A 14,883-nucleotide genomic window follows, 5' to 3' on the forward strand; every position below is an offset into this window, starting at 1 on the left:
CTTCTTGAGATATCGTGTTTAAAAGGTTTTCACAGTTTGACCCCTTGCGACCCCAAATGACTTTTGGCTTCGACCAAAAACAATGATATTCTTGTACTTAATGTGGTACTTCTACACATCAAATATGAGGTCCTCCCAAGCTTTCCTTCTTGAGATATCGTGGTTAAAAAGTTTTCACAATTTGACCCTGGTGACCCGGGCCAAATGACCTTTGACCTCCACCAAAAACAAAAAACTTCTTGTGCTCAATGTGGTACTTCTACACACCAAACTTGAAAATTTGAAATTAAAATGGTCTGACCTTCCCTTCTTGAGATATCGTGTATACAAGCTGGGCGTCACAAACGCACTCACACACAAACATCTACGCACACACACACATCACGCCATCATGAATGCAAAGGTTACGATTATCATCGAAACCAAAAATAGGACTTTACGGTACTTTATCGGCTCTGCTTTTACTATTGTTTTACACAGGTAATTGAAGATATGATATCACTCCATGGCATTCTCATGGAGCCGTAGCCTGAGGGGAATTCACATGGGGAATGAATGTGTTAATTAATTGTTAGGTTTGTGTTATCATTATTTGTTTCACATGCCAAAAGGGACATCCTGGGGGGGGGGGGGCGGTGTAGGGAACTGTGCCCCAATAATCGTAGTTAAAACATCAGTGCACTGACATTGGGGCGAATAATGCAACTGATAGGCCTGCATAAAACATGTAGACGTAATACATTTATTTATAAACCCTAGTTTCACATTAGACGTTAAATCTTAGAAGCTCTCTACGATTTTTGTTATTCTAACAAAACTCGTGAAAGCCAAGACAAGCGCACGGCCATCGCGTCCACGATCGTGCATATACGTGATAAGCTGTGAAACTAAACATGGTTTTGTGTTTGAACTTCAATCCTACAATACGTGACTAGAATCTTGAGTGTGTACACTACTGGCTAATGAAATCGTAAGAAATGATACGAACATTTCTCTTAAACTAACTGAGATAGCACATATTGTCCAAACGTTCACATTATCGTAGACCTACTTTAATTTAAGGAAGTGAAAATATCAGGGGCAACTTCCCCGTGCCCCCCCCCCCTCCCCTTTTGAATGATACGGTCCTGTGCCTACATGGCATCAGTTAACTTAATCACAAATAAAACATTTTGTGAACATATGTACATAACAACTAAGCTAGAACTTGAGGTATAATGAGTAAAACCGTTATAACAACAACAATATTAGCAGGTTAGTATAACCAGGCTTAAGCACCATGTATTTGTTTCTCTCTCAAAACTCCTGTGAAATTTATGATTATCTCAAAAACATTTAAAACTTTCATGAATGGCTCTGCTAACCAGACTGAATGAACAATATAATTTACAAATATTATTATATTGCTCGTACGTGAAATACAACATGCTATAATATATATAAATAATATACTAGAAAGGCGATTAGTGAATGCTGCGGGTTTTTCATTGACTGCTGGCTTGCATATAGCCTCAGCGGTGTATGGGCGCAGTTCCTCGTTTAAATCCTCGTTTAATATTCTTATTTCAAACCAGTTGAAATATCTACTTTCCATCGTTTGGGGGGGGGGGGGGTGAGCAGATGGGAATAAACATTTATAACTATCTCATAGTGAGTCATTATGAGCCTGATAGGCGTAGCGCCCCTTATAAAGTAAAGTAAGTTTGAGCTGGTTTGACATCTACGTGTAATAAAAGACTTGAAAGAGGTGACCACCCGTGATCAGCTAATGAGTGGCACACCCCTGTATCTTCATGGTTGTTTACTCGTTAACTATATCAATACATTTGGAAAACAAATCTTGCCAAATGAAACTATATATGTCGTACCCTTTGGCTGGTATCGTATTCCACTTATTAATTTATTTTTTCAAGGAAAACCATGCCTCGTTGTAGGATCAACGCTTTACCTACCCATCGAGTGACGTCTCACTTCCCCATGGACCAAAATCACGTGATGTTTGACTAGTTGCTGTACAAAAAAAGTGTGTGGCCAATCTTCCATTCTTTCAAATCTTTGGTTTTATGAAAATGTCTGCTTCTGGTTACCACTGATTCATTCTTAGAAAACCTTTGAATTCACACATAGGAAATATACATACTTATCCTATGATTTAAAAAGGTATAACATCTGTATGTTGGGATATCAATAATATAATTTACCATACCAATGTTATGAAAGTAATACTTGCAAGTTCTTTCTGACACAATGATTAAAGACATGAATGTGATTTCCGGACGGTGATAAGTTACGTTTGACAAATGTGATAGCCGAAATGCCTAGCGTGTATGCCGACATGCTGGCTTTCTCGGAATTTGGAGGTGATGATTGAATTTCCAAAAGAAGGAGAAATTTCGATGGATTGTAAAACTTAAGTTAAGTAGATGTGTTGCATGGTACATCAAAGACACTTTGCATTACTTTCTTGTGGCATAAATATTTATCAATTATTTGGCATTCGAATGTCCCTTTGTGATACGTTTACATTTGGTTCAAGCCCATTAAACACCTCGTAAGTTATTATGTATATTGGAAATGTTTGAAAATTAGGGGTGGGGTGATTATGATACAATATTTGCGATGGGGGCTCGCCATCGACCGTCATGCTGACAGATATATCCTGACAGATACGAAGACGTTAATTATAGCTTTTGAAGTATGGTTTGGGTTTCGATGTTAATCAATATACTAAAATCCCATGAATAAATAGGTCATTAAGTAAACAACTTTCACTTCAAAAATTAACATAATATATGCAATTTGAAAGTTCACCTGCATGGTTGCTTTAAATGTGTATTTTTTTTTCATGATTGAAACAAATTCATAACCTAGCCTACTTGCAAATTAACCTTTATAATGTTAATGCACCCTATATGTGGGCTGGGGCTGTCTTAGTTTTAATTTCTGACCGACATTAAAAGCTTAGTTAGTACAATCACAAAGCATTATGCTGTTAACGTATATTCTTCTATATATTCGAGTAGAGCAAACCTTATCCTTTCAATGCTACTACATGCGTCCAATGTAATCATGGGTTAATAACTTTGATAGTAAAATGACACAATTAATCGTTCCTTGACTGTAAACGGTTCTATAATCTAAAGTCTTACTTAATCTGATGTACATTGGTTGAATATAACAATCACTATTTACCTACCAAGCAATAGGTATAAACTTTGATATTGTTTGTGCAATCTGTTAATCGTATTCTGTAGACTTAATATTCACTTTTAATGAGTTAATACGTTCCTATATCCGTATCCAATCTTGATAAACGCAAGTGAAAAGTATAATCTCACTATACAGAATATGACGTCACTTGTTAAACGAACGAGAGTTAGGATACAATGCATGTCTCATTATTACGTTGATAGAACAGTAATTGAATCTCATGCTGAAGCCAATTCACTGATTCAAATATTCACTAATTCAACTGTAGTACGTAAGGTACCGTGTAGGAACAGTATATATGTATTTCTCACTGTTTACTTACTAACAGAATATTAAACTTTAATCTTATTTGTTAAATCGGTTTATCATATTCTGTAGACTTTATATACACACTCTTAATGAGCTTATTACGTTCCTGTTTAATCTTGATAGACACTAGTGTAACCTACAGTTTTATTTTAGAAATACATGACTTACAATAATACGTACGGAAGGTGAGTGATGGAGTAGGCTGAGCTCAGTATCGTGCACAGAATTTCAATGGTGGGAGGGAAGGGGGGGGGGCGAGAAGTGGGTGACCTAGGTAGGGCTGGATCTTAATGGAAGGGCAAGAGGCCATTTTAAAAAAGAAGGAGGTGTAGGCCTAGGGTGATTGAAGCCGTCTTCCATGTCATAAGAGTCAAATACACATTTTAATAGTTGCAAAGTGCATTTTAATGTCATATTAAGATTATGATTCATAGGTCTGCAATTATAGGAGTAAACGCAAGACTGTAATAATCCTAAACTTTCCCAACTGAATTTAAGGAATGCCGAACGATGACTGAGGTGGGAAGGAGGGCGTGGTGGCGCACATCACTGGTTGAGCTGTGATACTTAAAAAAAAAGTCAATATTGCCTTTCATCCTCTGATCGTTTTTGATCGTTAAGAACGGATAACTGAGGCTCTTAAACCCAGTTCTCTAAATGAATAAAAAGGAAATCTTACGTAAATTAATACAGTGAAGATAATAGATAACCTGCGCTTCTGAGTACATACCGTGATCTCGTCTTTTCCTATATAGTAACACAGATCTACTATGTACTCTTTAACCAAGTTGTAACACTACTTCACCACCTACCCTATGTTTACTCAATCAACATAAGGAATGGCTAATTTAACTGTAAAACTAAAACTTCGCTTATATCAAAATATTAATGACATACAGGCCAACAAATACATTAGATCGTGGTAGCAATGCGTGTGTTTGTATTATGGTATTATGTTTTCTCTATGTGGGTGAGAGCGTGTTCTAACTTTGTCGATTATCTCAGCATATTGATTCCCATCGGGCCGAAGAATTTGCCTTCATAGGTTAAGATGAACAGTTTAAGAATACATGCTGAAACACATAGCTAGAGAAACAAGGAAGATCGATCCAGCTTCCATCTAGATATGGCTAGTACGGTTGTTTAGATATATACAACACTAAATATTATTCACTTTGTGGATGAGTACGTGACGTCATACATGGACTACACATACAACTGGATTTATGATTCTTTCAAGCTGATTGGCTTATTTAAACTTGGAAAATAAATCAAGTTTGTGACAGGAAGTAATTTTAATTGGTGCACTGTAATCGAGTTATTTTCAGCAAACCTACAACAATGTTTTCAATGTTGGAAGTGTCATACTTGCAGCAACTCAACACATAGAGAGTTTTATGCATCCCCTCCTGGTAATATAATTGTTGTGAACCATCCTCTACAGTAACTGTGTCTAAAGAAATATATGACAATTTAAATATCGTGTCAAACTTTAAAAACAAGAAGCTGTCATTTTCAATTTACTGCAATATCACTAAAACGGATGGAGTCAGATTATTTTCTTAAATGTTCCTATATCTGAAGAAGGTATCTTTTGATGATCAATAACAATTAAGTTTAACGAAGAAAAAAACCTAGACCAGTGGCGATATCCAAAATCGAAAACAACCTCTGACAGTGAGTTCTGAGTTGGCTCATACTATTTAATAAGTAGTAATATATTTTTAGTTATTTGTGCGAACATGTTCTTCTTAACTTTAGTGCATATTTAAAAGAATGATTGTTGTAATGCAGCTAACCTTCGTAGAATTATTCCTAGTACTAGAATCTGAATACTTACGTCATATATGGCTGCTATCTCAAGTAGCTGGATGGTAGATCTCTGAAGTAATCTACTGTCACTGCTACTGATACCCATATCCTTTGAACACAGATCCCTGGCGGTGACCTTGATGTCATCAACTTTACCAGTTTGTTCCAGGATACAGAGGATTGCAAACTTGTCTCCGTCCTCAGTGCTCTTCAAGTACTGGATTATACTTGCTCCTGCGGTAGGATCCAGTCCACAAGCAAAGCGATAGAGATACTGAAGGTCAAATGGATCCATCCTCCTCAAGAATCGTTCTAATTCAGAGGCTCCGCGTGTTAAAGCGACTAACATTAATCTGTAAGAGGCGTAAAATTCACAAAATATTTTGTGATAGAACCTTACGTGAACGATAAAGCTCTCAGAATACGCCGAGTCATTGTCACTAAGAACTTGTTCCTCGACCAGGATACCAACGCCAACATACTGATCGTAAAATTCTTGCCCAAGTCGTTTTACCATTTCATCTTTTCTCCAGACAATCTGCTGGTCTTCCTTACTAAGACCCTCGTAAGCTAGTTTGTCCAGTTCATCGTGTTCACTTTCATAATTTAGGATCAATTTCCTAACACTGTCGTCGCTGGTCTTATTGCGCATGTGCTCATGAAAGCACGTGATCATATACTTAAAGAAACTCGTGACTGATTTGAATTGATTTGAAAACTCCTTATTTTCATGAGCGATGTGAGCAAACATGACGAAAATGAGCGGAACCTGACAGAGATCAGCTAAGATGGGGTTTTCCCGGAGTAGTTGTTTGATCTGTTTCATGGCTTCCTGATCGTTACCTACGACAGCCTTACGGAGATACTCATCTCGCGCGTCGTCATCGAATCCAGTCAGTTTTACTCGTTTTGTCAGTTTTGGAAACTTCTTTGGAAGGTATCTTGTCGTCAGAGTTACATCATGATTTGGGAACATCTCTCTCATGATGATGCTTCTGACGTCATTTCCTGTGATCTTATCTTGATCAGGATACTCGTCGTAGCCATCAAGAAGTATCTGTACGGAGGAAGTACTCTTTAGAACATCCTCAATATCTTTATCAGATAAACGAGAACCAGACGCAAGGAAGCGGTTGATGGCTCTGTAGATCGACTTCACACCACCGAGTTGTCTTAACCTGAGAAGGATGAGTATCTCTACGTCATCAAACGGGGAATCCTGGACACCATTACACCAATCATAGGCAAGCTGTAGGGTCAAAGTTGATTTACCGTATCCAGGTTCACCCTCTAATATACGTCTTGTTGATTTGATACGACGATCGCTATATATTCTCTTGTAAGACTCTAACCTTTCCCATGAAGTCTCTTGACCTCGCACACCTGCCTCATTAGCAACCAAGAAGTGGACACTGCCCTCAACAAATACCTTATCCACACAGTACAGTCTATCCTTGATGTAAGGTATAGGCTGTACTGCGTTATATTGACCTGTGTATGTTGACTTTAGTGAACTTATCAGTCGCTTCTTCTTTCCTGTGTAGTAAAAAAAACAACGAATGGCATGAAGAATATTAATTACCAGGAGTGGTGAACTTGAGTAAAGTGTTCAAAGGTGTGCCACGTACTTACGACTTTTAAAATTGATTTCTAATACATCTATTTCAAACCGACATAAGCCCCCCAACCCCCCCCCCCCCCCCTTTCGTGCATACCCATTTTAGTATTGGTAAAACAAGAAGAAAAGGGTATGAACATTTAAGAATAATATTGGAGAATATTCAAATCTCACCTTCAAGGTCTGACTCCATATTTAAGCTCAGTGGTCAGTCATTGTACCGCGACCACTTGAAATCTATACGAGGCAAGAGGAAAATATGTGTAATAAATAATGGATATTTGACGCTATAAATTACTAATAGGCCTAACAGAATATAAAAAAGAATGCTATTGATTGGTTTTAGTTAGAATCTCCGAAATAACTTTGACAGTACTAAGCATCGGATCATTGTAAATCCTTATCCATCCCCCCCCCCCCTTCCGTTCCCACCCCACCGCTCCAAACTTTTAGCGGCAACAGTATATACGCTTATTTGTGTCAGTCTGTATCTACGTTATTTTATGTATCACTTTACCATTCAAATGACCGATTTTAGTTAGACTTTGTCATACTGAGCTACAGGACTGATACGAATTAAGACTTACGACAAACATATCAATTCGTATCTAACATGTATAGTTTGATTCGAAAGTATTTAAACTTTGGAATTTTGTTGTGCAGATCTTATAGTAAACGATAGTTGTTTATTTCCCCTTTTGTTACGTTGTGGTTGAAGAACTGTAGGTTGTCTTTAACAGGATTATCAACGATTAAGAAACATGATACCAATGAGCAGTCATGTTACACTAAAACAAAATCATAAATAAAGGAACTGACGTCATCGTCACCTTTGCCTCAACGGAGACATCTTTGAAACGAAAAGAGGCAAATTTATGCGTAATGCATTGTTGACAATATATGAAATCGGACACTTAAGTCTTGTCTGAAGTCTGCTATTGCCCAGTGTATTATCTAATCGTGAATCAAATCAATCAAATATATAATGGAATGTTAACTTGTTATACACACGAAGAGAAACTAGGTAGTATTCATGTACACATTTATTCCCTCCCTATCTCGGGAGTCCATGCAGGTTACTATAGAGAAACAGATGAGGAGCCTGGTCAAGAATGAAAACAGGTACGGAAATAAATAATGATCACGACTTTGATGAACTCTCTTGAACACTCGACAGAATACTTTATGAAATGGTTAACAGATTACCATTCACAGGCTCTTCTGTTGATGCTGCTATAGGATGTTTTAATGAACGTTTGGTGAAAGAAATAGACGAGAATAAAACTTAACGTCACAGATAATATCTGAACAGAATTGATTTTTTTTCTTTTCTTTTTTTATGTTACTTACAGGAAGTACGTGACAGTCGTATACGTTTTCAAATATACGAATATTCTATTTTCCGTTCGAATTTGATTGACTCTTAGGCTATATTCTCTTTATCCTCTTTGTGGTCAGGCTAACATGTAACGTTTTCATGTACAGATTTTGTGCAACTAATGAATAAAAGTTGGACTCCCATTTTATTTGCAGTGAGAATATTGATATTCAGCAACGTTCACAAAATTACAGCAAAATAGTTCTCAAAAAGTTACTAATAACTCACCAAATATAGTTAGTCATATATAAACTAGACTTTACGAGAGTCAGGTTACTTTCCGTGCTGTAACCCAACATGGCGTCTTCGAAGTAAACGTCGTCATATGATCCGAGTCAATATATAGAATACTCTCTAGGTGAAGTTTTGTCTGACTTTATGTAAATATTAGATAGCTGATACCAGATAAAAAAAACTGCAACTTTGAACTTTACACATTTAAGGGGGCTGATAAGTTGCCACCCATTAAACTGATAAAATCAAGCGTAGTACACATTTACAATAAAATCACAAGAGTCCAATAGACTCCGTGCCTGACACTGAATGGATTAAACCTGTTTATTTAGATCAACTGCCAGTAACAACTATATTAATATCGAATGGTAAATATATCTTAAGTCCAAGTGGAACAAAACAAAAATATTCTCTTCCAGTTAGTGACAAGGACTTTTTCAGAGACAAAAAAAACAAAAACAAAAAACGGGACTTGAGCAAATAAACCAATCGACATAATAACCGTGTTTGGTTGCCAAGGCAAATTACAGCAATGCTATCACACAGCACTTGTATTCATTGAATGTTTTAAACTACCAATTCGTACATTTCATAACAACATGGAAAGCGGCGATAATAATAGAGTTAATGATACTTCGGATTCCACAAATTTAGTAATCCAGACATTTTCTTTGTTTATCCTTATATTTTGCAAACCACATTCATGGCAAAACGGTACAAAACGGTAATTCAATGGAAAATTCAGAAGAATTTGAATTTGTTTTCAATATTTTAATCGCCGAATGTTGATTGCAGTGAAGCTAATTTACGGGTCTGCTGTTGTTGCCGACACGGAGCGGTAGACTGTAAAGAACAAGCTTATGGCAAACACCCAACACATGAAGAACATAAGAACAATGGGATACAACTTCAGCTGCGAAAGGATTGTACAACCGAGACCACGGTCTGATGGGGGGAGGGGGGAGGGGGGAGGCGGTGAAGGAGGGGCAGGTTACGTAATCAGATTGTCAAGGAAACACTTTGAGACGGCGTACAAGTCACAAAGATCAGTAACAGTCATGTTGTTATAGTCGTTTAAAGGAACAAAAGCAGTCTATACCCACTGACAAAACGTTAATCTGTTGAATGCGATCTAAATCTATCACGAAACTTTCTTAAGGATGTAACGTTATTAATGAGAATGTAAAGAATGTGCGTTTTGAGAGGAGCGCCAAAGTGTTGATGACATCATAGTGAGAAAATGACAACATGCATTCTGTTCAAGAGTAGCTAAGTAAAACATGCACAGTTTCGCTTTACTAACGCTAAGTTGACGCAGTCCTGCACAATAAAGCCATTTTGTGTACAATGTGTCAAAATGAATATGCAATGGGCAGATGATTTATATTGTAAGTTAAACGAACCAAGGATCTGGTCGACAAACACGTAGATAATATCACACAGTTCAATGATTATTTTGTCAAATATTACCTACGTTATCAGCATTAAGTCAGATATAATGGCTAAAAATAAACTAGTTCAAGTGGAACAAAATTAACAGCGCCAGCTAACTGATAACAGGTATTTGAGTGTGGTCCAGCATGCCCAGTGTCTGTTTGATGTGGATAATTGGCGGGGATCGGAAAACGAAGAACGGTGGCATGCATGGCTCTGCTATTCTGGCGAAGTTAAAATTATCTTTTGGGCGAGAGTATTATAAAGCAAAATAACGATAAAACTGTGACGATGACTTAATTCTTCCTCGATTCATTTTTTCGCCAATTTCCACAAGTTCAACGATGTTGGCGTTGTTAATGCTAACTCACATTCTGCATTGGTGTTAAGGGAAACCCTGTACATGCTTCCAACGTTAGTGGAAATTATCTTATCTATATATACTGACTCAGCCAGTCTCTTGCAAGACTTATATGCAACACTTTATATGCATTCATACACCGTGTATCAAACAATGAGAAAAGAGAGAACTGCAAACTGGAGGTGCCATATGTCTTTATCACATATACCTTAGGCTGACCCCAGGGTTCATAAAAGTGGGACGTCTGAGGGAAATAAAATATATCACAATGACAACATTCGTATGTATCAACAATTTCCTAATGATATTCATGTTCTTACAACAGGCCATTTTATTGCATACATGTATTATATACTGACCAGCATCTGTTTGAACTGTATAGCCCAATCAGATTGCCAGCAGTTGATGGTTGTTTAGAATAACAATAGGTTTTTTTAATAGGTAAATCTCAGTACATATATTAATGCCTAATAGTTGTGTATTATATTGACGTTATATTATCGCGTGCACTTTTACATTACCATCATGTACTTTAACATTATGAACGTGTTACACGTATATAATCATTGAGTATTTGTTGATGATCATTGTGTACTTTTATATTATCATCGTGTACTTGATATTACCATCTTGTGTCTTTATACTATCATCATTCTTTCAAATGACCGTGTACGTTAACATAATCATTGAGTAAGCTTACATGATAGTCGTATACTTGTATATTATCCGATTGTACACTTTGTATATTATCATCGTGAATTTTTACACTTTCATCGTGTACATTATATTAATATGTATGTCTCCACACTATCATCATATTCTTTTACATTATCATCGTATATTTTTCTACTATGATCTTCTACTTTAACATTATCAACGTAAATTTAGATATTATGATTGTGTACGGTTTCGTTATCATCATGTATGTTATATTATCATGTTGTATCTTGATCATGTCATCATGTTCTGTTAAATTATCATCGTATATCTTCACATTATCATCGTGCATTTTTACATTATCCTAGTGTACATTATATCAATATCGTCTACTTTCATGTTATTGTCATCATCATTTGTAAACCATCTGGCTGTCCATACGTACCGTCTTATTAAGCCGCACGCGTGGCGTTGTGAGTTAGAATTTTTTAACACACAAATTTTGCGTTTTTCAAATTATATTGGCCGGTGGAAAATGAAACGTCCGGCCAAACCTTTTTCATTGAGGGCGGGGGGGGGGGGAGCGTGGGGGAAGTATTTTTACTGGCCTACTCAATTTAAGAGGGAGCTAGCTGGAATTGTTAAGTTCCCCCAAAAAGCATTGGACAATTCATGTTGTTTTTCACACTCAAGGTTGCGTGTAGACCTACACTTCGGTAGAATCCTTGGATTTATTTTTACCACATTTAACTCACTCCCTACAATGTTCACCGGAGACAATCCAAATTCAACGAATTGCAAAACGACGTAATTCGAGCCCCTGTACAGTGTAAATAGTCATAATATTTCAGCAAATTCGTAACCTGTGAGTTTTCATCCGATTTAAGCCGCCAATTTTAGCCGGCTGCCTCACAGAAAAACTGGTCACCCTGGCCGCCCTGCATAGTAAGGACTTTCTGCAAATAATGCAATTAGGTTTTCACAGTTGAATTCACAATGAGAAAAGAGGTTATTATTGAAAACTCTTTGACCTTGGTAATTGCTAAACACTATGGTATAACAATTAGTTATATACAAGGCTATTGAATATATTCCAGATATAACAGACCTTTATACACGATCAGAAGATCAGTGCATATTGTATACATTGGTGTTATAGCATAATCGACCTATTTCACTCTTTCACTATTACGTTAGGGAAAACCGGTTAGTAATATACACATTACTACCATGCCTTCGAAGGCTTACTGGAAGTTTGCTGTCAAAGTATTTTTTCTTTCGATAGGATTCAATATTATTATTTCATTTGAACCATGGTATGTAGGGCTACTCTTCAAAGGTTCTGTTAGGCAGAAAACCGACGACAGACTGGCCGTATCAGGAACAGAATATCCTGAAGGAGAACTACTGTGGTGCACTCTTAGTGACCGATCATGGGGCAGAGTTTGTAAGTTCCGTAACTTATGTTACATGCATATCAATGGAGAATTTGCTCTCTTCCACGGAAACACAGCGAAAACTGGCCACGAACAAGACGCACAATTATTAGGTAATCGTTTAGTCAGAGACATTGTTTCGTTAACTTCTGCTTTGGGAGCAGAATTTCCTTTCAATTTAGCCCATATATTAATATATAATATTGTACCTGGTAAACTTAAATATTTTAATTATCGAAGTGGTAGTTATCATCTCTTCCATGCATTTAATGTTGGTAATACCGCTCACGCGATCCACGATGATTTACTTCCGGTTTTCTACACGCTTTCTCGATACGATAACCTTACAGAAGAACCGACTAGCACACTCATATACTGGAGGGAAATAAGTTTGAATAAATTGATGGGTTTATATCAGCTGTTTTCGCAGGGAAAGCCAATTTCCCGAAACGACTTAACTTTTGAACCAGAAGAATCACTGACCTGTTTCCAGGATATTATCGTCGGTTTATCGTCGGAGACGCTGTGGTACCAGTGGGGATTGCCCGGTTTTGAGCCCGAAGGTGCACTCAAAGGGTCAAACGCAACATCGAGTCACATAGCAAAATTCACAGGTTTCGTCAGAAAGAGAATGGGTCTTCCACTCCGATGTCTAATTGCTAACGATTATGGTATTATTTTCATACGGAAGAAAACTCGTCTGATTTTGAACGAGGAGAAACTTTCGGAAGTATTGTCCAAAACACTTCAGTTGGAAATGAGAGAACTAAGCCTCGAGAAAAACACAATTAAAGAGATTATTAAGACTGTGTCGTGTGCTAAAGTTGTTGTCGGTTTGCACGGTGCTATGATGATATTTTCTATTTTTCTACCACCTTCATCGTTCGTTCTAGAATTATATCCCTATGCGATTAATCCACTTAATTTCACACCCTACAAAACCGCGGTAGAACTATCAGGAATGGACATCGAATACCGCGCTTGGCGCAATATGAACCGTTCGAATACAGTGACTCACCCTACCGAAGCATTACATAGGGGCGGTATATCGCACTTGAGCAAGAAAGAGCAAGAAAGGATAACTAACTTGACCGAAATTCGGCCACATCAATGTTGTCAGCATCCAGAGGTCCAGTTTAGACTCTATCAAGATACTTTAATTGATATCCCTTCCGTAGTTAATATTTTAACAAATACTCAGTTTTATAAGAATCGCAATGGTAAATTTGGTACATAGTCAGGGGCGGATGCAAGTGAGTGCTAATAACTACTTTAAAATTTCATTCGTGGGATTGAAAGGGAACGGAGGGGATGGTTAGGGGGCTTGCACATAAGGGGAACTTTTACATCAGCGCCTGTTAGTAGAAGTCAGATGTTGATTTTTAACGCCATGACGGTGTCAGTCGTAAACAAGGAAATATTCAACAATATTAAATTCTCATTTGCTGGGTGACTTCAGACTGTATCAATGACCTTAGGTCAAAGACCGACATTATGTCGATATCGCAAAGTTCTAATGCATGGGTTAAATGATCGTAGGGTAAATACAGTAGATGCCGTGCTGTGTTCTGTGAAGTACTCACCATGTCAACACACTTATATTGAAATATTTGAAATGCTTTTGAGATACAATTGTTTGAATCAAGGTGAAATATTTCGGAATGTTCATAGTATATGTATATGTATAGTTCAAGTGTTCTCCGTACAATGCCGATTCAGTTTGAAATGAAAGAAAAAGAAACCCGTTTAATTGATTGGAACTTACAACACTTCCGCTTATTAAGTATTGTTTATTTTCGAAAGTCTTCAGAATATAGGCGGCGACACGAATTAATGTGAATCGCGAAAACACTTAGTGGGCCGTGGGCTGTTCCAGACGTCAGGAAATTTATTTAGACTTTTATGAGCGTGAAAAGGGAGGTCAATAAAGTTATTTTACAACATAAAGTGTTCATTCCATGATAGTTTTCATGTAGTCAGGGCATCGCTTATATGAAGAGGATGTTTGCTGTCTATGATAGTTTTCATGTATTCAGGGCATCGCTTTTATGAAAGGGATGTTTACTGTCCATGATAATTTACATGTATTCAGGGCATCGCTTATATATATGAAGGGGATGTTTACTGTTCATTACAGTTTTCATGTATTCAGGGCATCGCTTATATGAAGGGGATCTTTATGGTCCATTGTAGTTCACATGCATCCAGGGCATCGCTTATATGAAGGGGATGTTTACTTTCCATTATAGTTTACATGTATTAAGGGCATCGCTTATATATATGAAGGGGATGTTTATTGTCCATGATAGTTTTCATGTATTCAGGGCATCGCTTATATGAAGTGGATGTATTTCACTATCGTGACTACTTTGAATGATAAATTAAACTGCTAAAAGTATGCATGTGATCGACACGCACGTTAGCCCTAGATAAT

At 37.2% G+C, this 14,883-nt stretch overlaps 2 protein-coding genes across 2 annotated transcripts in view; one reads left to right on the forward strand and one right to left on the reverse strand.

Annotated features, from left to right (window-relative positions):
* LOC139964058 (NLR family CARD domain-containing protein 4-like) overlaps positions 1-8,715 on the reverse strand; it is a 44,549-nt gene extending 35,834 nt beyond the window's left edge. The window contains exons 1-2 of the mRNA XM_071965383.1: positions 8,556-8,715; positions 7,124-7,186 (exon numbers count right to left, since the gene is read on the reverse strand). Of these exons, the coding sequence (XP_071821484.1) occupies positions 7,124-7,142 (19 nt within the window). The 5' untranslated portion in view covers positions 7,143-7,186; positions 8,556-8,715. The remainder of the gene's footprint in view (positions 1-7,123; positions 7,187-8,555) is intronic.
* A 3,528-nt stretch (positions 8,716-12,243) lies between these two features.
* Positions 12,244-13,686, forward strand: LOC139964059 (protein O-linked-mannose beta-1,4-N-acetylglucosaminyltransferase 2-like). The gene has a single exon (XM_071965384.1). The coding sequence runs from the start codon at positions 12,244-12,246 to the stop codon at positions 13,684-13,686; it is 1,443 nt and encodes a 480-aa protein (XP_071821485.1).
* Positions 13,687-14,883: the final 1,197 nt, after the last annotated feature.

The sequence above is a fragment of the Apostichopus japonicus genome, chromosome 22 (genome assembly GCF_037975245.1).
Source record: "Apostichopus japonicus isolate 1M-3 chromosome 22, ASM3797524v1, whole genome shotgun sequence".
NCBI classification, from domain to species: domain Eukaryota; kingdom Metazoa; phylum Echinodermata; class Holothuroidea; order Aspidochirotida; family Stichopodidae; genus Apostichopus; species Apostichopus japonicus.

What these genes read in the sequence shown, in the direction of transcription:
- LOC139964059 (XM_071965384.1), top strand. Translation starts at nt 12,244, where the DNA reads ATGCCTTCGAAGGCTTACTGGAAGTTTGCTGTCAAAGTATTTTTTCTT.